This window comes from Cyprinus carpio, chromosome A14 (genome assembly GCF_018340385.1).
Source record: "Cyprinus carpio isolate SPL01 chromosome A14, ASM1834038v1, whole genome shotgun sequence".
NCBI classification, from domain to species: domain Eukaryota; kingdom Metazoa; phylum Chordata; class Actinopteri; order Cypriniformes; family Cyprinidae; genus Cyprinus; species Cyprinus carpio.
Window position 1 is genome coordinate 25,214,080 of NC_056585.1, and position 27,559 is coordinate 25,241,638.

The 27,559-nt window shown below is 35.6% G+C and overlaps 2 protein-coding genes across 2 annotated transcripts; one reads left to right on the forward strand and one right to left on the reverse strand.

Annotated features, from left to right (window-relative positions):
• Positions 1 to 223: 223 nt before the first annotated feature.
• LOC122147479 (START domain-containing protein 10-like) lies at positions 224 to 8,923 on the reverse strand. The gene is made up of 6 exons (XM_042770341.1): positions 8,446 to 8,923; positions 5,000 to 5,147; positions 4,425 to 4,528; positions 3,414 to 3,531; positions 2,669 to 2,721; positions 224 to 1,068 (listed from the first exon to the last, which is right to left on the reverse strand). The coding sequence occupies exons 1-6, from the start codon at positions 8,590 to 8,592 to the stop codon at positions 841 to 843; spliced, it is 798 nt and encodes a 265-aa protein (XP_042626275.1). The 5' UTR covers positions 8,593 to 8,923; the 3' UTR covers positions 224 to 840.
• A 5,814-nt stretch (positions 8,924 to 14,737) lies between these two features.
• Positions 14,738 to 26,513, forward strand: LOC109109575 (transforming growth factor-beta-induced protein ig-h3-like). The gene is made up of 17 exons (XM_042770340.1): positions 14,738 to 14,912; positions 15,150 to 15,248; positions 19,060 to 19,124; positions 19,202 to 19,359; positions 19,509 to 19,673; positions 19,841 to 19,987; positions 20,093 to 20,234; positions 20,715 to 20,927; positions 21,913 to 22,050; positions 22,139 to 22,284; positions 22,708 to 22,844; positions 24,055 to 24,185; positions 24,346 to 24,470; positions 25,134 to 25,236; positions 25,330 to 25,391; positions 25,511 to 25,535; positions 25,673 to 26,513. The coding sequence occupies exons 1-17, from the start codon at positions 14,797 to 14,799 to the stop codon at positions 25,732 to 25,734; spliced, it is 2,034 nt and encodes a 677-aa protein (XP_042626274.1). The 5' UTR covers positions 14,738 to 14,796; the 3' UTR covers positions 25,735 to 26,513.
• The last annotated feature ends 1,046 nt before the right edge of the window (positions 26,514 to 27,559 follow it).

Sequence of the window (27,559 nt, forward strand, 5' to 3'; positions counted from 1 at the left end):
TGTACAAATGTAGTTTTTTTCTTCATTGTTATATTTCTTTAATTGTTTCAATATATAACCATACATGTTCCATGTATATATTGCAATATATTGAACGATATAAGCACTAGTTTCCATATGGATTGTATTACTTAATACATTGCATTATATTTGATTATATTTTTGTTTTGTAAGGGATATACAAGTAAATACTTCCAAATAGCTTAGAAATACAAGACCAGACTTTTTATTCTTAAGACACTGATAAAAATGCCACCAAGTCAAAAGCACACAGACAGATCCAAATCTACTACACAGAATTGATTTTTACAGCTCCTGAGGTCTTCTGAAGGCAGTGAAATACACAGATCTTTGTCACTTTAAGGAAAAAAGGGCAGAAGTCCTTGCAATCTGTAACCAGGAAATCTTCACCTCAGAAAAGATGGAGTTTTATCAGTTGACAGAATGACAGAATGAGTTGTGTGCCATTTAAGTCATTTAATTAAGTTACATGGGTCACAATAATACAACACATCTGCATTGTGCGCTGGAAATGCTGAGCAATAAAGTTATTACACTTCCAAAGTACTTACTGACACGGTTTATATCATTTTACACTGAATGATTTGACCATACACTATAAAACGTATCAGTTAAACACATCTAATACAACCAGACCCTTCCTCGGTGTATGGACATAGAATGGAGGTCTCTGCAAAACAATATAATGTTATTTTGTTCAGTCCAAAGAAGGGAATGTGTGATTTACAGGATGAATGTAAGGGAACCATCCTCGTCTGAGAATGACACACAGTCGCTTTCACATACACACAGAACACAGGAGAGTCAGTGTGAGTTATCTTAGGTCTCATCATCATCGCTGTGGTGCTGGGCTTTCTCCTCACTCGCACTGCTCTCGTCGATGTTCTCCAGGGAATCTGCTCTCTGCACTGTCAGGTCAGCGACACTGATGCAGGGTAGCGTGTTCTGCTCCGGGTACCTCCACGGCTTCAGATTGGGCTCGTGTTTCCGCTTCCACTCCGGGTACTTTATGCGATCTGGACCATGCATTTTATATATGCTTTTATTCTAAAACAGGGGTGTCAAAGGGCCCTGCCCTGGACCAACCCTACTTAACCCCTTAACTGCACCCCCATTTTTTAAAATATAAAGTGCACTATCCAAACTTAAATTGTTGTATTTTGATGAACACTTTGGAATATAGACCTAAGGTTGGTCTCTTTTTAAAGAGAAAATTAGCAGATTTTGTCAAAAGTGGAATTTTTTTTTTCAAAAAATTTAAGTATCAAAAAGTTATAGAAGTTTAAATGTACTGTAAATAAAATGCACTATATTTATTTTATTATATTTTATTTATTATAAATATTTTACATAACAGGTTTTACTTTTAAATTTGTTATAGAATTAAAGCCTTGTGTCTAAATAAGTTATGTTCCAAATTTTGAAGTTGATATGAAAAAAATTGAGATTTTATTTAGGGCGTCATTCCACAAACAGCCACTGGGAGCCATCAAAACTCCTTTGAATTTTGTTTAATGAATTTTTCCCTAGATTTCTCTGTCAATTTTACTTCAATACTCAAAATACCACCAAATATGGAATCCTGAGACTCCGACCTTTCCAATGATATGTTTGTTGCCAAGATTATAAAAAGTTTTGATTCTAAAAGACCGTAACACATTTTTCAAAGGGCCCTGCCCTGCAGAGTTTAGCTTAAACAAAACCAAAACACACAACAAACAAATAACCAAAACCATTAATCAAAACTAAAACTTAAACGCACCTGATCCAACTAATCAAGTCCTTTAAGCATTTTTGAAAACTACATGATATGTGTGTTGGAGCAGGGTTGGAACTAAACTCTGCCCTCCAGAAACTGAGTTTGACACCCCTGTTCTAAAACTGAAAATCTGGTGGCCAAAATAGAACATTGTGTATGACTTGCACATTTCTAACCACCAGGTGGCAGCAGAGGAAAACTGAAATTTGGGCTTGACAAGATGATCTTGTGTGTTGAGTTTTTCAGTGACTTGGGTCATCTGAGGAGTCATTTACATTTTAAATAATTTTTGTTGTTAAAAATAATTTAAATAAAATACGATGTCAATAATATTAAACAATAATACTGTTTCTGAGCATAAGAGACTTCTTTCAAATCCATATGGAAATGTATGTAGATATATTAAATTTCCATATATGAAATATATTGTCATATGAAGTAAAAACCTATATGAAATGCATATAAAAATGCATATTTAAATAAAATACATATTCTTGACATATATGGTTGCTACATATAATACCATATAAAAATTGTCATATATATTATTCTATTCTATTCTATTCTATTCTATTTTTATCTACCCAAAGAATGTACAAATATGAAAACTATATATTGCCTAATAGGTAATATATATGGCAATATCAGTCTCGATATACGGTATGGCAAAATATGTCATATATAACATTTCCGTATGGGTGAACATTAAAAAATCTTACCGATCCCAAACTTTTGAATGGTATTGTTTGTATCATTCTCAAACACCATTTTTAGAATCTCAGAATGCTGAAAAGTTATTTTATCTACACTTATTATGTATTCAAATTATTTAAAAAACATGATGAAAGAAACATGTAAAAAGAAAATATTATCTTTCGATGCACTTACCTTTGGTGCCACTAACTGTGAAGCCCTGTTCACTACCCACTTGGGTAAAGACCCTGAAAAGAAATCAAGATAAAGTTTTAAACCAATACATAGATGTATATATATTGCTGTAAAAATATGCTCACAGAACAAATATAACCATTAATGTAAAAAAAAAACTGTTCACCCCAGAATGAAGCTGCAATGCTACTAATATAGTGACAATTTTGGGGTGTTTTTTTTAATCAGGCTGTCATAAACTCTCTTATGGACATTGTACGCACTGTAATTTTCCTGTTTTGTCCCTGAGTCTGCTGTACAAATGCAATAAACTGAATCTAAGTGTCTTTCCCACAGGTCACAAACAGCTGGTGCATCACAGCAACGGAAGACATTAATAATCAAAGCCATCGCTGGGAGCAGCACGGAAAAGATGACATCAGCAAATTCATAAAATATGTGTAAAGCAGGAGTTTCAAAGGCTTCCTGGCTCCCCACTCTTTACAGCACATGAGCATGGATGGAAAAATGGAGATGGTTAGGCCTTCAAGACATTAAATAAAATTACACCACAAAATACGCCTTCAGTCTAACCACTGTAAACAGCCTAAGAGTTGTGTAAACATGCATGTTCATGGTGTACTTTTCCACCAAAAGGAGGGCCGATCTGATGCTGTGACCCCAGCATGCTAATATTTAAAGGTATTTCACCATAAATGATAATGATAATGGAAACTAGTTCTCTGGAGGAAACTAGAGAGTTCACCTCGTGGATCCACTTGCGTCAAGTAATAAAGAGTGCAGCAGTTTGCTCCGTTGGATTGGATCAAGTACCCAGTGAGCAATGACACGGCTCTGACATAATCCTTCTTTGGTGGGTATTCCTGAAAAATAGCAACAGTAAGAGTTGTTGATGTCAATGTTTAAAGTTGCAAGAATGTATAAGATATACAAACAGTCTGACCATTATTTGACCGAAACGGAGATATTAAAGGGATAGTTCACCCAAAAATGAAAATTCTGGTATCATTTACTCACCCTCAAGTTGTTCCAAACCTGTATGAGTTTCTTTCTTCTGCTATAAATTGAAGATATTTTGAAGCAAACGGTTGCTGGCCCACATTGGAAAAACTACTATGGAAGTCAATGAGGACCAGAAACTGTTTGGCTACCCACATTCTTTAAAATATCTTATTTTGTGTTCAGCAGATGAAAGAAACTCATACAGGTTTGGAACAACTTTCTCAAAATAAGCTCCAAAGTGAAGTTTACGCACCATATAATTAAATAGATAAACATAAATGTATAACATGATATAACATAATAAACATAATTGTATGAAATACCAGTTTCATTTACCCTGATTAATAGATATATAGCGTTGTCATGGACAACATTACTAAACATCTGACCTTGACTGACCAATCAGAATAAAGCATTTCAAAGAGCCGTACAATGAGCTAATTTATTTCAGATTTATTTCAAGACATCAACATCTTGTGTAAGATTTTCCATGGAGAAAACAATGAAAGACATAAGCCTGTTGATGCTAGACATGTAATTATTCATTACAACATGGGGATTTGATCACCCGACGGCGTACTTGATACCTCTGTCAGACTTTTGCCACTGATCAGGCCTCTTCTGTTTCAAGCAGCTCAAGACCTGGAAGAGTGACCTACATACCAACTGACATACTGTGCTGGACTATATTGTTACCTCTGCCAAAATGACTCTTAAAATCAGACCTAACCATCCAGACCAAACACAGACATACCGGGTGTTTGACAGAGTAGTTGATTATCAGATAGTCATTGCCAAGAGGAAGCCATGACCGCATGGTGACAAAGTCTCTGTTCTTCAGTGGACTTGGACATTTCCCTGTAAATAAAGAAGGACATGCTTTAGAGTCCTGGTAAAGTATGAAAAGACAAGAAGGTATATTATGTCCACTGCATATTATGTACTCTATATTTTGCAAGAGACTCCTCTTTCTGTATACTCTCATCACTCTTTTGTGATATTTTGCAAGAGACTCCTCTTGTACTGTCACTTTAAATTACTATCATCAATGTCCCTTTATAATTTATTGCCGAAATCCATGCATAGTATACCTTAGACTCAAGCACCACATAAACATTCCAATTATTTTTATATTTGCAGTTTAACTGTAGAAATTGCACTCCATCATAAAATGTATTGCAGCCACCCACAATTTTAATATTGTATCTTACAATCTTCATTGTAAGAACAAATTGGCTTAATTAAAAAAAAAAACTGTATTGGTGTGCTTCTCCAGAAACATGGTGGGAATAACAGCTCAGCTGCGAAAGAAACAAAGGAATGACTCACAGGAATAATATCCTACATCTGCATTAACTGTCAGCCTTCCAATATCGAAAGTGTCGATCATGTTGGTGTCCCATTTTTTCCGGTAGCTTGTGTCGTGCAAGACGTCGTAGAGGGTCTCTGCTGTCACGTCCTTGCAAACGATTCGCATCTAAGAGAAAAAAAAACAGACATTGTCTCACTGAGTCATCTTTTCCATTGCAGTTGAATACAAAGTTCACAAAGTATGTTGAGCAGTGAAAAAATCTCCTGTAGGTTTCCCTCTGACGCAGCCGTGATAAAGTGCTGACAGATTTTGAATGCACTCTGTTACTGGGCAGATGAAAAATGAATGCTTTTCACTGTGCTGACAAGGGCCTGCTACCATTTATACATAGATCTATTCATTTCCTTCTCTTTGAAAGCCCTGCTTTCTGTGTGATTCAGCCATGTCAGGTCACAAAGCGTAAAAGCTGACACAGCAAACAGTGAGTATAAAAGGATCCTCAGTGGAGTGAGAGATACAGTGGAGCTTTAGATTTAAGCATGTTGGCTTGCATTTGTATTTCGAGCTCTTGTGTCGAGGCAAACCCTCGTTTTTTTTTTTTTCCATGTATACTGTAGCTACCTTATCCTGGGTTGGGAGAAGGGTCAGGTAAGCATGAATACATCAAATGCAATGTGATAAGATATTGTATGGCTCTACGACGCAAGAAACCGTGTAACCTAATCAACTCTACCCTGGCATCATTTAATAATTTATCCCCAACCCCCCACAACCCCAGCTTGATCAGTCGCTGCTCATTTCCATTATGTTCCTTGGAACAAGTTTTCTTTAGTCTCTATGAATGGAATGTCGTCAAAGCCTACAAAGCTCAATTATTCATGAAAAGAACGCATCGGTGGCCCGGAGAGCTGCGTGAATAATTGACGAAGGTCTGTCATCTCCTTTCATTTTTGCAGCTGTTACAGGTCTAAATAATTTCCCCACACCTGCCTGAAACGTTGCTGAAACAGCCCTCATGCATAGGTTCTAGCATCGGGACAGCTTTTAGCCATTGTCAGAGAGGTCAACAGAAGTGCTTTAATGCACACACACACAGAAAAAGGGCCGACTCTGGTAAACCAGCAGAAGGGGCTCAGGTTTCATCATGTGAGCCTGCTGTTACCACAGTTTTCCGCTCTTAATTTTTCAGCACATCTCATGGGTGCAGTCTGTCCCTGAGAGACCAGTCTTTCATCTCAGAGACTGTGGATCATGAAGCAGTCAGGCCTGGCCGGCTCCACTGTACACTGAGTTTCCCCTGGGCAAATGGCCCATAACCATATCTCTGTTTGTTTCTTTAGGATTTTCTCTGAAAGAGTCTATGAGGAAAGCTACTGTTCACGAGCTTAGAAGATATACTGTACTACTGTTTTTGTACAGCGAATGCTGATATACTGCTGATCCACATGCAATTTATATTCAAGTCTTTGGTTCACATGCTAAATCTGTGTATACAATTTTGTATACTACTAAATAAAAAACTATACTACTACTATACTAATAAATAACAACTACTAAATAATATTTGTTATGTTTTGAATGAAGTCTCTTACGCTCACTGAAGCTGCATTTATTTAAACAAAAACACAGTAAAAACAGTAATACTTTGTATTAAGAAATGTAATTTATTCCTGTGATCAAAGCTGAATTTTCAGTTTCAGTGTGACATGATCCTTCTGAAATCATTCTAACATGCTGATTTGTTGCACAAGAAACATTTATTATTATGCTGAAAACTGTTGCACTGCTTAATAGTTTTGTGGAGCCTGTGATACATTTTTCTTAGGATTCTGTGAAAATGCTCAAAAGGACAGCATTTGAAATATAAACGTTTTGTAACATTATAAATGTCTTTACTGTCAATAATAACAATACAGATGCATGAGCTGTAAAACAAAACTATTAATCAATAAATGGTTAATGTGGCTATAATGAATTATTTCCTAAAATGCATAGGCCAATAAAACATCATCTCAGTATTGTTAATATGAAAACCATACTGGAAAATCCAGCTTGGGTGTTTTGTAACATACTGTAGCAACTGATTTGTAGCTGGTCACTGTTGCTGCTCTATTCCAGTTAGACAAGTAACTATTCATTTAATAGGAATGCCTATTTTTTAACACTCACTGTTCTCACAGTTACTTGTACATTTTCTAAATTTACTAGTACCTATTTATTATATGCTAGCACTCAGTTGGGAGACCCTACATTGATCCAAATTGTTACTAGTCACATTTGTGTATGGCAGAGTATGGCAGTTGCCATACCCTAGCATTCAGAGTTCAGAAAAATCATCATGATGATGCTCGTTAAAGATATTCCAAATATTTTTAGGAGAACAGACCTGAACATAGGTCGAGGTTCCCAATAGTGACAATTCGTGGAAGCGGGTCTGTCACAATGAGCGCTGACGTTATGATAACAGCAAATTCTCTGATTGGATTCGTTTCAGGATTGTGGTTAGAGTAGTTTTTACCTGTGTTTTGGTCATTAAAATGTTTCTTTAATATTATTATTTTAACAACGTAGAAATCATAATGGCAGATTTTATTAAATCATATAAATGTATGATTGTGTGCAGTCACAGTTTATGCATCAGTTATCATGCGTTTTTTCGATTGGCTCCCACCTCGCAGCTACCCACTTATGCAATAAAAACTGCAGACATGTTTTTATATTTAATGTTGTTCTCTGTGAATTTTATTTAATAGTGCACTTTGTTTAGTGCACATGTTGTAATGCTTATAATGTGGGTTTATCATTCAGGAATGTTGCCGTATGTATGGCCACAGGGAATTATGCCATAGCCTACCAGGTTTTCGTGAAACACCACCACTGGTCACATTTCACCGGTTACAATCACAATCTTTTTTTATTTCTTACATACTGAATGATGAATTAGCTAAATAATAAGTTCTGAATATTTAAAAGTGACACTGGTATCAGCATCAACAGGAAAACTAGCTAAAATGGAATTCTGCAACACAGCTCCCCTTGAATTCAATGGCAAACATGAATAGTAACCAAGGGACTGGTAGTAAATAAATAATCAGTCCTATTACTAGTGACTAATAGAATCGGCTACTAGTCACTATTGTATTACTACTAATTAAAAAAAGGAAAAGTAACGCAAAAAATATAGTTAGCTCTAAAGAATACATGTTAAAACAGCTTGCCATATTATGCTGCGTTCTCCAGTAAATTAAGGCTTTGTTTACTAAGCAAATAAAGACAAAGCGGATCACACAGAATCTATTTTTCATAGACAGTTACTATAAAAAGACACTGATGATCTGTAATATCAAAAATATACTAGAGCTGGTCTTATTTTAGACGCTAATGCAGTGAGGACTGAAAGTGTATACAAACTAGTTGGTGAGTGCGTGTGTGCGTCTATTGATCCGCATTGCAGCGCACTTACCTTGAGTTTCTGCACAGTTTTGCACTCCTCGTCTCGACACCAAACCGTCACTCCTCCTTTACTATAACGGGCGACCCAGCCATCCTGACTTTCACATTGATCTCGGAAAGATAAGAAATCGGTGTCGTCCGGTATCTGGACTGGCATCTTGCCTCCCGGTGCTGTGAATCAGTCAGGTCTGCAGGGCTGAAAGCTCCTCTCATAAATGATCCGCTCGTTTGTGTTGTCTGCGCCACTTATCGTTGATTTCCAGTTAATTTTAAAAAACTGACGGATCTAAAACGAGCTTTTTGCAGTCGAATCTAACTGTTGCACCTCTGCTATGTGTTGTTGTATCTAATGTATGTTGGAGCAGGTGTATTTGAGCATCCTCTTCAGACCTGTATCAGTCCCATACTGGAGAGAGGCATTATATAAGTAAGGCATCACGTTACTGGCATGTCGTTTTTCAGGTGGAGCAGTCAAGGGCTCATTTAGTCAGACTGACTGATGAACCACGGATCAGGTGTCATGTTTGTCAATTCAAAGGATTTCTTTTCCGTGACTGTTTTGTTTAACCTGTGCAGGTGTGTAGCCTGAATCCAGCGTCTACTGTTTCTTACTCTGTCATCTTCCTTCAGCCTCACTTCTTATCATATAGTGCAGGGGGAAAAGTAAAAGTCTGCTTTGTACAATTTAGTAAGGAAACGTCCCAAATGAGGTCTAGAAGCACTATTTTTGTGTTCTTTGGAAAGGTGATTTCTTCCAAAGCAAATATAAGCTATTAAATGTCAGATGAACTGTAAAAGTCCATCTGAAATGTCCATTTGACATAAAAAATAAATTCGTAATTCAGATTTGGGATGAAATGTCCATTTGACATAAAAATTAATGTTGTGGTGTTTGGACAATAAGGGAATGTTAATAAAGTAATGATCAATTCGGAATTCAGATTTGGGATTTACCTTCATAAACGCTGGAGCTCTAAATAATAATAAAATGGGCTTTTTGTGTGCACTGAAATTATGTATTGGGTGGTTTATGTTCACTTTTGTAGTTGGAGCGTCTATAGGAAGTGTTGGCCTTTCTCAGTTAAGCAGATGCAAGTGTCAGTCACAATGTCTCCTGCAGGAGACAAATAATGTGGGCTGCTGCTTTCTTGGGCTTCAACAATGAAACCCCCCTTCCTTCTTATTTTGAAAATCACTTACAGCAAAATACATTTCTATCATCAATCTTCAGAGATCATTTGTTAAAATATTTATGTTTGTCGACCTTTACTGTTTTGTGAGAAAATCAAATGAAATTATCTTGTGCAGATTAAGCACCATTGTCCCTTTATGAAATTATTTTGCTAATATCCTAATTTTGCCCATATATGTCCCACAAGGAATGTGTATAACCATAAGATGGCACTAATGAACCCCTTAGGACAGTGGGGCAAAGACCAGGGGGCAAAGATGGCTTAAAATAAGATAAAACAAGCATTAAAACAAGATAAAACAACTGTCACCCCCTCAAAAAGGTTTTTTTTTTTTTTTTTTTTTTCAAAGAGTGTTCCCACTGTCTTGAAAACCCTGATTTTAAAAATGTTGTTTCTAGGTGTGGAAAAATTCATGTAAATTAATACAATTGTATAACTCCATGGGCATTTTTATTAAAAGGTTTTTCTAGTGATGCCAAGCTAAAAATATTTTTATAATTAAAATATATATTATAATTATATATCTATCATTATTTTAGTTGCTTATTTTAATTCATTGACACTCCTATTGTTTGAAAATGAATATATATATATATATATATATATATATATATATATATATATATATATATTAAACAAAACTACACATTACAGCTGATACCAGAGAAAACATTCTAGTTGTAAACATTCGGAGGACTTGGAGCCGAAAAGGTTGAGAACCAGTGCATTAGGATACAAATAATGCTATGCAAAAAAATGTACTGCACCAGTACAAATCACTGGTCATGTGCCCTTCATCACTCTGTTTACTTTGAGATGAAGGCACATTAAATTATATCTTTAGGGTTTTTTAATCACTTTTAGATGATCCTTGCTGTTATCTTTAGGCTGAACATCTCCATAACCATATTTTGCAGTTATCCTCGTAATGTATGTGCGGTCCAGAAAGGCTTTGCAGTGGGTGTTGCTGGAATGTTTTGAGATGATCTCAGCCTCCTCCATGTGGCAGGGTCATGAGATCACACAGGCTCTCCTCTTTCCCTGTCCCGTAATGTGGCCTAACAAGGGTTCACTGTAGACTGATTCATTCCATTGGGGTCAAACGAGGGCATTCAGTATGCTACGTCTCACAGATGTCTAAACTTCACTGCCACTGAAATATATTACGGTTTAAGTTTAAGTGGTTATGGAGTGCATTTAGCCATGAGAGGTTTGACTTTTTCTCTAGTGGAAGTACTATGACTGATTGAACTTTTCCATACTGGCACAAATACATATTAAAGGGAATCCTGAGAGCGAAGGTCCACAAGAGCATGTTATGTTGATCTTTTCCCTTGAGGCATCAGCCTCAGTAACCTGATCCTGTGTCAGATACAAAGCTGCACTCAGATACAAAGTCCCACTTATTTCATTAAAACATATATTCTCAGTCATTTCCCCCCTTTAAAAAGTACTATTATGGCTGATATTTATACTTTTGTTGCTGCACTGTCAACAGTTATAATTTATGAAGATTATGAAAAAATTATACTTCGGTCCAAATACTAATTTGTCACAACCAAGGTTTTACTTTCTTTAAACATAGGCCAAAATGTCTTAATGTAGGTCAGTATAATATATATATATCAAGACGTTTTTAACGTCAAACTGTTGCTTCCGAAAATGTTTAATTTTGGGGTGAAATAGCTATTCCTTTAAGTTGATGCTACAAGTTGTTTAATTTAAATAAATGCAACTTCAGAAGACCTAAATGTTTATTGTGACTTTTTTTCCTTTTTTTTTCGATTGGACCAAAAAATATTAAAAGAAATAAAAATGCACTTTAAATAAATTACACGTTCTTTTAACTTTTTTCAGTGTGAGGCGGCTGCTCTAAACAAAAGTGAGCAATAATAATGGCATGTCCATTAATCTGGAAATTTTATGTCACTTGAAGTATGAAGGACTATAATAAATGAGATTAAAGACCATTTTTCTCTGATACTTGCATAAACAAAGACAACGTGGGATGATGCAGTCCAAGACTGTCCAAAAATAAAATAACTCTTGATGGAGAATAATGGGACACTAAACAAAGTACATTTTTAATTATTTCAGCAGATTTCCGCGCATCTGACCTCATTTGAGCTGATTCATCAGCTGGACTGGAAAGATGCTCTCAGACTGTTTATAAACTCATGGGGTAACCATGAGAACTTGCTGTTATATACAAAGCCGCCTGTTACATCTGTCCTTTCAGATACCCAGTGTTTTCATATCCATGTTGGGCGTTTTCTTTTTAAATATTTTTCTAGAGTCAACATTGTATTCTTGCTAAATTGTTTTCTGGCTTCAGTTAACCTGATCTTGGAAGCAGGAAGTAATGCCAGACAGTAAGGAGACCACTGGTACCCCAAGGAGAGTGGAAAAACACACTTAATTGTTTCCCCTTAAGGTAACCCATTCCCCATTCCCGTGGCTTGATATGGAAAGCTCCAGTGATACAGGATGCCACGTGGGCATTTTTCAATTCATTAAAATTAATTCTGTTGACACCTAAATGTTGAATCAACAAGGGAAAGAACTAATAATTCAAAAAGAAAAGACAAAGTGTGAAAGGGGTACTGAGAAATACATGGAGCTTCAAAGGAGAGCTCACACTAAATTAGCACACAATGGGATTGATATCAAATGGAATGTAAAAATTCCACTTTCACTCATTTTTGTTTACTGGGCATCTGAAGCATTGACGTATCAAAATTCAAAGAGCAAATGGGTATTCCTTCTCCCTCTGGAGGTTTTAGTGTGAAGGAATGTGCTCGTCCCTGATGAAGCTGAGCTGATCATTAAACACTGGGCCCCATGGCAACTCCTGGACATGGCCATAAAAAGTAATAGAAGAAACAGACCTCAGGAAGGTAATATGCCATATTTCATTTCTGACATGAAATAACAAATAAGAAATAGTGAGTAAATTAGACTGTCAATCAATGTTGAGTCTTTTTTACTAAAGATATTCTTTATTATTGGAGATTTTCTTGTTTGTGGAGAACGTATTAAACATTGTCATTCACTTAAATGCTATTAACATCAGTTGGAGACTAGGTTTGTATTGTGTAAAATATCAAAACCTGTAGAAACAAGAAAGATTTATGTTTATTATGTACGAAATTGAAAAAGCAGATTTGATGTAAAAGCTTTCAAATGGTTCTCCAGAGGATGTCTATGTGATTAAAATCAATATCAAATCAAAATGAGTCTCTCAACATAATAGCAGGTAAGCTATTTGCATCTAATAGGGAACATTCTCAGAACTTTGGCTAATGTTCTGGTTTAGTAGCTGTTCCTGTTATTCAATAAACTTTGAAATATAAAAGTAAAGCTTTAATGCACATGCAGCGCAACAAGGGAAAATCCCTCCTCAAGCCACTCAGGAGGAATCACCTCTCTAAATACCACACAGCTAATGGAGCATCGGCCAGTCTAGAGGAGATGAGGAGAGGTCATTAACCACTGCTGCTCGATTTATAGGGTAACCCCAAAATAGACCATGTGCTAGTCCTACTGTAAAAGAAAATAAGAAAGAATAGCCTGTCCAATATACCATCTCCTGCCTTTGACACATTGGTTGTTTAAGATCACCTCTTGGATTTCTGCTCTATCAACAATATGAGTTTCTTAATTATTAGTTTACAGCAGTGGATTTGATTATATAACTAGTTACATAACTCCCACACTAGATTTAAGAAGCTTAAAAAATGTAACCGATGGAATTAAACGTTGTTTTTAAATGTCCAAGAGAAATATCAAGTGTTAATTGTCCCATTTCTTCAACTGAATTGGAAACCTGACCTCTTTATTGTACAATTAAATGCTTATAGGAAAACACATTTGAAAGAAAAGCGTTGCAGTAAGGCATGCTGTAATGAGTTTGATGTACAAATGCCATTTGTGCTGCTTTTGTGGGCGAAATAGAAGAAAATATTTTTCTGTCTTTTCAATGATTTAAATGTCAGTTTAATAAAATAAGATAAAATAAAATATTCAGAAGATATTCTGTCCTGTGTTGAAATGCTTTGAAAAGCCTAAATACACATAAACCAGACAAAACTGTTGTATTAATGCTGAAAGCATTAAAGTATTTTGATGTTTCAAACATATGACTGTTGAAGTGAGGAAGGAGATATTTTGCTGAGGTTTATCAGGTAACATATAGTTCCAGAATAGGTGTGTTTCTTGCATGTAATTCATTCTTCAGTCTTTAGAGGTCGGAATTGTGGTTAATTACACACAGCAAGTAAGCAAACCAATTTTTTGCTGCTAAAAAGTTGCTGCAATACCCCATGCTGTTTAAGAATTCTATTAGTACAATCTAAATATGGTTTATTATCAAGGTATAAATAATGCTGGGTTAAAAACAACCCAGTTTGGGTAGTTTTTAAATGCACTGCTGGGTAAATACAGGACACGACACCTGCACTTGTTAGCGAATTTAACCTGGTTATTAAATTTATTTTTTCTCAATGAAAAATCTGTAAATCGTGACTATAAATTAACAGTGCACAAGAGTAAGCTACTGGGAGTTACACAAAATTACAATTAACGTCTGGTATGAAATCATATGAAAAGAACAGGTTAGATATTATTTTATTTGATTGCATTGTGCTATTTATAAGTCATGACAAATTCATTAAAATCATTAAAATTAAAAATATATTAAAACAAACAAACAGCAAAAACATTTAAATGGGTAGGCGACTATCAGTAGCTATAGGTTATTAGACTTTTTTCAATGTTTTATGACATTTAATTAAAAAAATGAATAACTAAAATTATAAATGACTAAGGCCTACTTTTTCAATAACTTAACTAAAAAAAAAAAGCCTACTGAATATTGGACGTATTCATTTTACACTCAATTAGCCTACTTTATGCAGTTAGGCCTACGGGTTTACGTTTATGCATTATGAATTACAAATAAAAACTTTTACAAGGAGCTGTTCTACTGAGTGTTATAATCCAAAAACATGCATCAGAGCTTAATCGTGGTAGAAAATCTTCATTGTGCGTCTGTGAGTGAAAGTGTCGTGTTTCTGGTCGTCTCAAGCCCCTCCCTGAACACCGGGGTCTCGGTATTAAAGCCGCTCGCAGCGCGGCGTCGCTCTGGAGTGCGCGTGCAGGGACGCGAGATGAAGCGCTTAACTTGGTTTGCTCTGGCTTTCACCTTAATCGCGACAGGTTTCGCCGCGAAAACCCCGTATCAAGCGGTTCTTCAGCACAGCAGGATAAGAGGAAGATCTCATGGGTAAGAGCAGTGATCATACACTTATCTTTAATTGATTGACAAATAGCTATTTTGTGCATAAAACATGATTTTAAAACAAATAAAAGACCTCTGGTTTATATGCAACCCTACTGATCATTTTCCCAGCATCAATGAAAAGTTAGACTTTTTCTTCTTTAGCCCTGCAGCATGCATTGAGCACTTGGTGAACGTTTGGAGCATTTAAAGAAAGCTGATTTTATTTGATTTGTGTTGCAGCCCCAATGTTTGTGCTATGCAGAATATACAAGGATCGGATAAGAAGTACTTCACCAACTGCAAGCAATGGTATCACCGCAAAATATGTGGCAAACCAACGTGAGTTACCACAGATATCTTAATATTAAACCTGAAATCTGTCTGTCTTGCAAATATATTCCAGTACTGTACTGTGCTAAAGTCTGAACCAGTGTATCGGATTTAATGACTATTTCTTCTTGGACAAAATGCCATAGTCTTTTCAAGTTGCAGAGGAAAAACTCCCTCAGGACATAACTAGATGGAAAATATTTCACCACTTGTCATGCCAGTCATCTTCCCACATTTATGCAACTAGATTAAAGTTTATTACATACTTTTTCATCTAAACTGCCTGAATGTGCTGAGATATATATGTGAAAAGATTGCAATCACCTGAACTCTAAAGAATTAAAAATGCATCATCTATAAGGTTTGAAGAGCAGGACAGGTTGTCATAAACGATGATTATTACCCTGTGTGTGTGTGGGGGGGTGGGGGGGGGGGTACTTCACATATATTCATAGGGTTAGACAACTTCTAAAAGAATAACCATTTGAAGAACTGAAGAGGAAATGTCTTGTTAGTGTAAGTGTTAATGACTTAAACTATATTGTTTCAACAAGCTTTTGTATGTTGTCTGTTGAAGAACACTTTGACATCTTTCAGTCAGTACTATCCATCCGCTGTGTAGCTCGTAAGATTATAATTTTACATAATGGACACACTTTTCTTTTGTATCTAGCAGCTATATAATGGAACAGAGAACAGGGTATTTGAGTTCAAGTTGACAGTAGATATAGAAGAACTTTGTTCCGTAATGGTTACCATATGTCTCTTGGTAATTGGCTTCAGTCCTCATGGGGTTAAATTGCCTAACATCCTGAACAGTGCATTAATGCAAGGCTGACAAATCTGAGTGCCTTTCTGTCTGAAAGCTCTTCAGTGCGCTAAGACCTGGATCACAGTTACAACTTGTAGCAGTACTGTTTGACTGACGTCCCCACGGGGGGGAAAGGTGTTATTGGTAACATGAACATTTCACAGACAAATATATTAGAGTTCGGGTGGAACAGCATATTCGGTGTCTACAATGCAGAAATTAAACTTTAAAAGATAAATCAAATCAGTGATTTAATGGGAGGGTGTTGTTTTGGCACAGTACATGGTGGATGCTTATTAAGCATGTTGGAATCTGGAATGGAATGTTTATTTGCGTCTAGATTTGGAGACATTATATAACAGTTTAATTTTGCTTACATAAGGTACACCAACAAGTTTTGGGGGTTGTTTAGTGTGAAGATGTTTTTGAGAATCCTAGTGTTTTCTGGTTTGTGATAATATATATCATGCATATTTACACTGCCGTTCAAAAGATTAAAAATACACTATAAACAGAAAAATTATTAAATATTATTACAATTTAAAATAACATTTTTATATTTGAATGTATTTTAAAATGTATTTATCCTGTGATTTATTTATCCGTTATTTTCAGCATCATTACTCCAGTCTTCAGTGTCACATGATCCTTCATTTGCTGATCAAGAAACATTTCTTATTATTATAAATACTGAAAACAGTTGTGCTGCATTGTATTTTTTTGTTAATGGTGTACAATTCTTTTTTTTATTTGGTAAAATTGCCTGTACTCTCACTTTAATCAATTGAATGCATACATACTGAATAAAAGAATAAGTTTCTTCCAAAAAAAAGTCTTACTGGCCCCAAACTTTTGAATGGTAGTGTACATAAAAAAATCTATGTTGTGGGAGAGCGATAAGAATTTTTCCCCCATTTTGTCTTTTTATTAATTGATTTTGCCTGTTATTAGTCATACATTTTATGTTTTCTTAATTCAAATGTTTAAAAGCTGTTTGGCAACTCTGATCAAGAACAAGATTGAGACAGAGAAGGACTTGTTTTATTCATCTTCCCATTTTTAAACAGAACTTCTTTCATTACTGAAAGCAAGAAGTCAGAGTTGTTGTGGGCACTTGGATGCTTTTAGGAAATGACTTCACTTGGGACTCCTGAAAGTCTTATATCCCCCATACACACACAAATCACTGAGAACAGGTCTCAAGGAGTTTCCATTCATTCTGAAGTCTGTGAGAAAACAAATGTTGAGTATTGCGGTGAAAGGATGTACCTTACTCAGGAAAGCCTAAGGTTGGGTTCTGTGGCACTGCAGTTCACTCGATTTACAGAGTTTCTTTAGGGTTTCGAAGTTCGGGGTTGAAGGAATTTTGTGGGAACAATTGCACTCTTTGTATAGTTGGTTCATAGAGGTCTGCTGTGGAACAGGATGTTTTCAGGTCAGTTGAGGAGAGACCAATAACTTTTTTTTACAAATTACTCCCCAGTGCTCTCTTTTTGCTAGCCATCTGGTTCAGGCACTTTATTTTCGCAGAAACATTTTTTCCTGAATATCAGTGATTGTAATGGTTTTATTGATATATAATGGTGATAATATGACTGGATGATTTCAGCAAACCTTTAAAATATTATAACCATTAATGCCTTGTCTTCTGCTTTCTCCAGTTTAGAATAAGTTGTCTGGACAATTATTTTGTTACTTCTGATATTAGGAAGTGAGACTTTTTAGAAGATGCAAAATGATGAATCAGCTGACCACCCATACGCTAAATATATTTATTTCAACATAATTCAACTTTCACAATACTTCTTGGAACCTCTTGTCTCACCACTTGAAAGTGCACAGTATGTAACTTATGTTGCCTAGCTGCTTTTTTTATTTAGTCAGAAATCCATGGCTACCATCTTTGCTTATGTTGGCAGTGGACAAACAGAAGTTGAGTTACCATCTGTTTTGATAATCAGTTCAATCTGCTTTCTTCTTCCGTGTGTTTTACAAGTCTGTCCCATGACTGAATGTTGGGATTGTTGCCTTTGTTTAGATTTGCCTTCTAGTTTTCCACTCTATCACAGTCTAAGATGCTGTGGGTAACTCAAGCTAGTATGCCAACAATTTGTTGAGATTGGTATGTCAACAACCTCAATGCACAGTCTCTAAATGCACATACCATGGAATATATCATCAAAGCATCCTCAAGTGTTCTTCGCTAAAATATCTTACATCAAACAGTCATGATATGGGAAGAAAAATAATTTTGCATTAGCAAATTCTTATGTTGCATAAGTATATAGTTAAAATAAGCACAAACATAATTTACATTCAAGTCTATAGACTAGTAATGGCTTCAAAATGGATTTAGTAGCCCCATACAAGCACTGTTTCACTGTAAAACCCTATTTTACCCTCATGAAATAATTATTTCTTGGAAAAACAATCCTTTTTAGTAGTGAGTTAGTGGTAGTGAACTGGTAAAAAAAAATTATTATGCCTATAAATATTAACTGCATTAGTAAGAGATCATAAATTTTTGTTCTTGTTGTTGTTGTTTTAAAGGAAATGTCTAAGGAAAGCTATATATCAATCTTCAGTATCCCAACTGTTGCACCTTTGCATGGTGGCTCCAAGGAATTTCCCGTTGTTTTTATTGGCAGGACTGCTGGTGCTGGTTAGAGTTCCCTCTCAGGAGTTTCCCTGGCTCATAGCATACCTCTTGATTCTTCTGCTACCAAAGGAAATGAGATTTTATGACCCTCTAAGACCAACTCGAGCACAGACCTTATTTATTATGGAAATATCTGGCATGGAATAAAAAAGAAGTACAGTATAGCTTAAGCCATGCACTTTAAAACGCATTGAGGAGTGTGTTGGTTGTCGCAGCCCTTCAGCCCCCGCACTAATAAAGAGAGAAATATAGACCTGATTTCCTGCAGAAGTTCCTGAAGATCTCCCATCTGTACAGAATCTTCTAAGAAAACCCAATGAAGTGATGTTTTTTTTATCATTTCTTTGTAGGGTGGTGACCTATGAGTGCTGTCCTGGTTATGAGAAGGTGACTGGAGAAAAAGGCTGTCCAGCAGGTACATAATTATAAACTGTGTGCATGAAAAGATGTTTGTTATGATGTAACAATACAAAATGGATTTATTTTCCAAAGCTCTACCTCTGGTGAACATCTATAAAACCCTGGGTGTGATTGGAGCCACTACTACCAAGATGTACTCTGAAAGAGCGAATTTGCAGGAGGAGATCGAAGGTCCCGGCAGCTTCACATTCTTTGCTCCAAGCAATGAGGCTTGGGCTGCACTTCCCACTGTGAGTTCCCACTAGTGCATCTCCATAGATCATGTAGAAGAAATAAAGAGTTTCCTGTCATTAGGCAATGTAGACTTCCCAAAAATCCTAGTTGTAAAAACAGCAAAAATATCAAGATAAGCTAAATGTAATTTCAAAATGTGCTGTAGGAAATTCTGGATGCCCTGGTGAGCAACGTCAACATTGAACTCCTCAACGCTCTGCACTACCACATGATCAACAAACGCTTGACTTCTGACGATCTTAAGCATGGCGCTTCGTTCCCGTCCATGTATCAGGACCTTAATGTTCACATCCAGCATTATTCTAATGGAGTAAGTCCACTTTGGTTGAAACCATCAGTGCTGCTTGAACCAACAATCGAAGGAAGCCCTGTTTAGATTGTCTCACTGGAAACATGTTTATTTTCAACATGTCCAACATGTACCAAATGGTTGCTGTGAGGTTTTGTGTACATTACCAATCATATTTTTCGTTGCAGGTTGTTACAGTGAACTGTGCAAGACTTGTGAAGACAGACCAGCATGCCACCAATGGAATTGTGCATGTTGTTGACAGAGTCATCACAGCCATTACCAATAATGTCAACTCTTTGATTGACACCGATGATGACCTGGACACTCTACGGGTAGATCTTCTGTTGTTTTTGAGGGAATTTGCTGGTTCAGGAGTATGTATGCAGTATGAATATAGTGCAAAGTCCATTGGATGCCATCCTTTCCTTTTCATTTAGACTGCAGTTGCTGCTGCTGGTCTCACCAGTCTTTTGGAGAATGAGGGTTCCTACACCATCTTTGCTCCAACCAATGAAGCCTTTGAGAAGATTCCTCCAGAAACGCTTACCAGAATTTTGGGAGACCCGCTTGCTCTTAAAGGTACTTTTGCTCTTCTTCAGCATGAAGCACTTTTCATTTTACTTCCACAATTACTTCCACAATGCATTTCTGTGTAAAACTGGATATCCGATGAGAAAAAAGTGTGCGTGGGACCCTCATTTTGTCCATTGGGAAATGATTGGATTGTGAAAAGTAGGTGTTGGTCATGTTGTCCATTGGGAAATTATTGGATTGTGAAAAGGAGGTGTTGGATGTTCGTTTTTGCTTAATTATGAAGACAAAACATTTTGTTTGGAATAACATGCCTTTTGCTTAATTATGAAGACAAAACATTTTGTTTGGAATAACATGCACTTGTGAATCGTGCATAAAAAGAGCAGAAACGTGCAGGAAAAATTTGATTTCATGTTGGGTGTTAGTTCATGTAAGTGTAACCCCCTAAACATCTCAGATGCTGCAACAACAGTTTTCATTTTTGTTGTCACCTGTTAATCATATTTTGGTCTCGATCCACTTTAGATCTGCTGAATTACCACATTCTGAAGAGCTTGCACTGCTCTGAGTCCATTGTGGCTGGAACACCTATGGAGACCCTGCAGGGCACCGTGCTGGAAGTCGGCTGCGATGGTGAAGAGATGACCATCAACGGCAAAGCCATCGTCACGCAGAGAGACAAGCTTGGAACCAATGGAGTCATTCACTACATCAATGAACTCCTCATACCTGACTCAGGTTTGATCTTTAAGAGATCTTAGAGCCAGATTTACTAAACAGGGCAAATTAGCAAAAGAGTGCAATCTCATAAAAGCGCCGATGGGAGTGGAAAGTTTTATGGCTCATCTACTTACAATGTGCGCATCAGCCAGATCATTTTTGTAATGACAAGCGCAGTCTATTAAACCAGTGCAAATTAGCATCTGGTTTTAAGACCAGCTTTAAATTATGGCACAAATACCAGTAAGTTGAGTAGCGCAAACCTTAGGAAATCATGTTGCGTGATTCATTTAGATACTGTCCTCTCAGAAATGTAGCGTCTGAAAGGTACACTCCTTCAAATGCATATGTTATAAGGTCAGCCAAAAAATAACTGTGTCCATGTCTTTTCAGCACTGATATTTCACTGCATGCCTTTAGTAAGTCCTGACAGTAGTTTTTTAATGTTAAACGAGGGTTTGTGCTGGTGCAAACTGTTAGTAAATCTAGCCCTAAATGTCAATGTCAAGATACAAGTTTTTTTTTATCTGTTAATTTATTCAAAAATGATAAATACATAAAAAATGCAATTCATACATGCAAGATTTGATGACACATATTCTATTTATTCTTTTTATATATTTCATTTCTGAATTAATTCATACTGATATTTCTTTGAAGGCATAAAATCAGATCATTGGAACTTTTTATTATGTTATGATGATTTACAATGATACAAAAAAAGCATAATGATATTTATGAATTAGCTATACATGATATTTATACATTTAAATATTTCAATTTAAGGTTTTGCCTAAAATGAACTGAATGTTTATATTAATATTAATATAAACTAAATAATAATATATTAATTACACAATTTTAATGCATTCAGTGTCACGTCATGCATTAAAATAGTTTAATGCACAATTAGCCATGCATTATCCCTTATTTATAATAATATATTTGTAATTGACATTTTAACTATAACATTTTTAATGCTTTACTGTGTTTTGCTTTTTAGCCAAGACCCTCATGGAGCTTGCAGAGGGATCAGTTGTTACTACAGCCTCCAAGCTTTTTAAAGATGCCGGTCTTACTGATCATCTCATTGGCTCTGAGGCTGTGACTTTATTAGCTCCGCTGAACGATGCTTTTAAAGGTTGGATCACTCAATTTTCTTTAACCTACTGCAGCAACTGAGCCTTAAGAAACTCTGAAATAACTGTAATTGTGTAATTTGCGTGCAGACAAGAGTTTGGCCATGACGCCCGACATGAAGAAACTGCTGAGAAACCACATTCTCAAGGAGAGGTTTTCCTCCAAGAACCTTTACCATGGGCAAGAGCTGGAGACCCTTGGTGGAGTAAAACTCAGAGTGTTTGTGTTCAGAAATGTAAGTCGTGAGTTATACATATGGGAATAATTCAACACGAACCCAAATCCCGGCAGCTATTTTTAAACGAAACATTGATATCTCTCTATACTGAACAAAATCCTATAACATCAGATCAATACTTTTCATTTTCATGACAATGGTGAAGGAAGTAAATCCTTCTTGAGTAGATCTTGCGTTATGAAATTCCCCATTTCCCATTCCAATCCATCAAAAAAATTTTTTATTTCTAGTCATTTCAGTTTGCGCTCTCACATTTCTGCTTTGTAATGGAATTCACAGACCACCGGAAACCTCTCCTTTGGATCACCTTAACGCTTTCCACAGCCCACTTCATGCATCATCTGTCTTTTGAGAATAGAGAGCTTTGAAACAAATGTGCTGATCTGTATAACCAATAACCTTAACCGTTTCGCATTGCAGAGCCTCTGCATTGAGAACGCCTGCATTGCTGCAGACGACAAAAATGGCCGCTTTGCAAATATGTTCATCATTAACAAGCTCTTGACACCCCCCATGGGAACTGTCATGGACGTCCTGAAGGCAGATGATCGTTTCAGGTAAGCACAGTGACGATAATCCGCACAGTGATGTCTTAAAGGGATAGTTAAATCAATTCAGGCATCATTTTTTCACCCTAATGTCATTTCAGACCAGTTTGAGTTTCTATTGTATATTCAATAAGACAGAAGAATATCTTGAATTTGAATCAAATATGGCCCAACTGTTGTGAAAGGCATTTGGTCAGAAGACAGACGGGAACAAATGGCATTTGGTGTCAAAAGGCACCGGCACACTAAAGCTGTTGAGTGTTCTAGTCTACATTTATGATGTTTTTACAGTGCTTTTTGGAGCTTGACAGCCCAAATGCCATTTGCTTTTCATTTTATGGAAACGAGAAAAAAACACTTTTGTATTCTACACAAGACATAAAGTCAAATCGGTTTGGAACAGTGTTATTCTATCAATGAGATTCTATTATAGTTTTTATTAATATTTTGAATCAGTTTATATATATATATATATATATATATATATATATATATATATATATATATATATATATATATATATATATATTCAGTTTTTTTATTTTAATTGTAGTTATATTTTTACAAATTTTGTTGTGTATTTTTGCCATTTTTGTATTTTTTTTTAAATGTCTGTATATTTTTTATACATTTTTATATTGTAGTAATTTTTATATACAAGTTAAACTAAATTAAAATTTTTATGGTTTTAGTTAATAAAAATATATATATATATATAGATAGATATATATAATTTCAGTTAATGCTTATTTTATCTCAAGTAAAGAAAATGTTTTTTATGGTTTTAGTTAATAAAACCCTGGTTTGGATTGACATGAGGTTGAGTGAATGATGACAGGATTTTTAATTTACTTTAAATAAGGTGCTTATGACTATTTAAGCCAATCTAGAGGTATTTGAGAGTCCAAAAGATTTAACCTCACATCATTGTAGATTTAATCTTAAAAAAAACCTAGAAGAAAAATGTTTCCACCATAAAGGGCGTGATTGTTTTCACAGTTTTATTGAAAGGGAATTTGCAGCTGCTGTTTCTCACCCACATTCAAAGACCTCAGTGTCAGTCTCGTAATAATCATCTACCTGCATGTTTAAACTTGAGGCTGTAATTTCTTCAGATTTCTGATGACCTGGGTGGAATTTGAGCTGTCAGTCTAACTGTCTTCTCTCGCCTAAAGATACACTCCTAATAATGTGCATTGATGAACTTTCATCCGTACAGCACTTTGGTTGGCATCATTCAGAGAGCAGGCCTGACCGAGCTCCTGAACAAAAAAGGGACCTACACCTTCTTCGCCCCCACCAATGCTGCCTTCAGTGCAATGCCCCCCGCCGACCTCAGCAAACTCATGAGTAATGTCTCCTGTGTCACCATATGTGTTAGAAAAGCAGATGTTCAGTGCATGATTACACACTAACTGGTCGGATTTGTTTCTATGAGAATTCTGTAATCTGTAGATGTGCAGAATATACCTACATCTTTTGTTTCCTTGCTATTCTGTACATACTGTAGGAAACCCCAAGGAGCTGGCAAACCTTCTCAAATACCACATTGGTGAAGAGTTCCTGGTCAGCGGCGCTGTGACCTCACATACCAGAGTGACACCCCTGACAGGAGATAAACTGGAGTTAGGCACTGTATGTACTCACAAGCAATTTGATCTTAATGAGTCAAGAAGTGCTTTTGGATTCTGTATCTTTAATAGAAGTTGAATCTAGACCAACATATTGATACACTAATGTTCAAAAGTCTGGGGTTGGTACATTTTTAAAAGAAGTCTCTTATGTTCACCTAGTCTGCATTTATTTGATCTTTAAATAAAATAATAATTAATAAAATAATTAATCATTTTCAGCATCATTGCTCCAGTCTTCAGTGTCACATGATCCTTCAGAAATCATTTTAAAATGCTGATTTACTACTTAAGTATCATTTATCTTTCAATGTTGAAAACAGTGCTGCTTAATATTCGTGTTTTTTCAGGATTCTTTGATCAATAGAAAGTTCAAATAAGCGTTTATTTGAAATAAAAACAGTTTGTAACACAAATGATATAAATGTCTTTACTGTCACTATTAAAATAGCATTCATTTCTTTTCTTTTTTTAATCGTACTGACCCCAAACCTTTGAATGGTAGTATATATTTATATCCTCAGTTCACCCAAAAATTACATTTCTGTCGTTATTTACTCACTCTCATGTAGTTACAAATATGTGCTGTCATTCTGCAAAAAAAGCTATTTATATAGAAACTGTAGTTCTGTGGAAAAGGTGTATTTAAAGACTCTTTCCCTTTCAGCGTAACACCACTGTATACGTGAACAGGGTGCCTGTTGTCGAGGCTGATCTGATGGCTACCAATGGAGTTGTACATGCTGTTGATGTAATCGTAAAACCACTGCGTAAGCCATAAACCAATCCTTCTTAAACGTTATGATGAATGCAATATCTTATTTCAGAGCTTTATAACACTGTGACGTGCCTCTTTATTTTAGCTCCTAAAATTGTGAGTGATCAGGCTGAAGGCTCAACAATCAGACGCACCTCTGCTGTGTGGGTTAGTACATCATAAATTATTATTTAACAGTAGGTCAGTAAATTTTTATACATATTTTGTTTTGTGCTTGGAATTCCAAAATAAATGAAATATATCTTCTTCTCAATTTTTCATCCCAGGCTGGGTCTCAAGTAATGAAAAATGGTGTGTATGCATTACTCACTAACTGTTTTTCCCACATAAATGCTATTAGAGTCTCAGATATATTTCATAATTTGCATGTGATTGTATTGAAATAATGAAAAACAAAAAATCATAATATATGTCTTGCTACATTACAGATGAACTCTTCCAGAAGGTCCTGAGAAGTCATAGCAGCAGAAAAATGTCTCGTGTCCAGTAAACATAGCTCTACAAAGTAAAACTGTAGTTCATTTTAACCTCCACCACTGCAAAAGGATGGAAACACACAGTTCAATATCTTGTATTGTGCAGTGGAGAGATAATTAAAGGCTAAGAAAATCCAGGCAACAAAATACATAATGCTGAAAATGGAAAACAGTTCAGCATTGCAAGATTGTGACTTTTTTTCATGTGCCAAAGGCCCTTGGATGAAGAGCGGTGATTTCCAAATATCACAAATTGATGACAGCAAAGTTATGGCGCTTCATATGTTTTGGATATTCATTCGACTTCTGTTGTGGAATTTCAGTCTGAATTGTTTGAATCAAATGTTGGTTCAACACATTTTTTGTATTTCTTTTTATTGTTTTTGTAATGATTTGGTTGTTGCATTTGATATACCTGTAGCATGTTTGCATGGTTTAAGCTGGAACAAATACTATTTGGGCACATAAAAAAAAAAAAAAAATCATTTCCCATGGTCTATAATGTAAACTAGTTTTTATAATGTAAAAAATATGCAGATTATTTGTTATATTACACCAAAGATGTTTTTTTGAAGAACCAAAGATCACTGTCTGCATATTTTAAAATAAAATGACCGTTTTGTAGCCACAGAGTTACAGTTTACATATAACTAGCCATAAGTGCCCTTGAATGTAGTTTGCTCTGTCTGTTACAAGCCAGTTTGTCAGTTCACTGAGCTGAATTCACAATGTGGTGGATTGTCATAATGTGGTGATTAATGTGTGGTTATTAAAAGTCTCACTCAGATGATAATTTAAAAGTCTGCTTGTTCTCATTATTCGTGACTAAATAATTTCTCCACATTCCCTGTTGCTTGCTTGAAGTCTCCCTGCAATCCCATATTTTATCCCTTAAAACTCATCTTTGATAAAATTACTTATTTAAATGTTTTTCCCCATAAAAATAATTTATTCATGCCTTAAAATTGTATTTAAAAAAAAAAGCCATGTCTAGGACTTATTAAACATGCAGGGTTCCATACACTTTTTTATTTTTATTTTTTTATGTTTAGCACTTGTACATGTATTTACACTGCACTTACAAATTGCATAAATGATGTTATGAGTTTTACATATAAAAACTGGAATACAGAAATATGAAATTAGAGAAAAAAAATAGAATGACAATTTTAAATATGAAACAAGCCACTGTCTTAATAAGTGAGTCGCTGAGTCATTTATTGAATTGATTCTTTTAAAATGCAAAACTGTTTTTCGTACAAAAGTAACAAAAAATAAAATTTATAGTAATATTACTTGAAAATGTAAATAAATAAACTATCCATGTTCACCATTGTTGGTGGTTTTAGTGGGAGGGACAACTTCATTGTTAGAGAGCATCTGATTGGACAAAAACCTGTGTAGTGCAGTATGAGTCATCAGTATTTTGTTGGTTTCTGATTGCGTATATCTGTTGTTTTTTAGATGTATGCTAACATATACAGTAGATGACCTTAAAGCTAACACACATGAACTAAAAGCTTTTTTAATTTCATGGGGTCTTTAAAAGTTGTAAAACCTATTTGCTATCCTAAACTCACAATTATATGGTTCATTGCATTTTATTATTTACATTAGGCATTGTTTTTCCCCCACACATGAGCCTATCAGAACAGACCTGCCATTTTTTGGATCCCAACCAACCACGGGAATCAAAACGAGACCGCGGGAGCTTCCGTAATGACTTTACATGGAAAGATGCCTGTTGTTTAAACATGCCATTTTGCTTTACTGTGCTTGTTATATCACCGCATACACTCTGGAAACATCTGAGGATGGTAAACAGCTTCTGTACCCAGC

Bases quoted from the DNA above. Each gene is read 5' to 3' on its own strand.
- LOC109109575 (XM_042770340.1), top strand. From the start codon at position 14,797: ATGAAGCGCTTAACTTGGTTTGCTCTGGCTTTCACCTTAATCGCGACA. The intron at 19,674-19,840 runs GTAAGTCCACTT...TTTTCGTTGCAG, and splicing joins TCCAGCATTATTCTAATGGA to GTTGTTACAGTGAACTGTGC. The intron at 22,285-22,707 runs GTAAGTCGTGAG...TTCGCATTGCAG, and splicing joins GAGTGTTTGTGTTCAGAAAT to AGCCTCTGCATTGAGAACGC.
- LOC122147479 (XM_042770341.1), bottom strand. From the start codon at position 8,592: ATGCCAGTCCAGATACCGGACGACACCGATTTCTTATCTTTCCGAGAT. The intron at 5,148-8,445 runs GTAAGTGCGCTG...TTTTTCTCTTAG, and splicing joins AAACTGTGCAGAAACTCAAG to ATGCGAATCGTTTGCAAGGA. The intron at 3,532-4,424 runs GTATGTCTGTGT...GCTATTTTTCAG, and splicing joins ACTACTCTGTCAAACACCCG to GAATACCCACCAAAGAAGGA.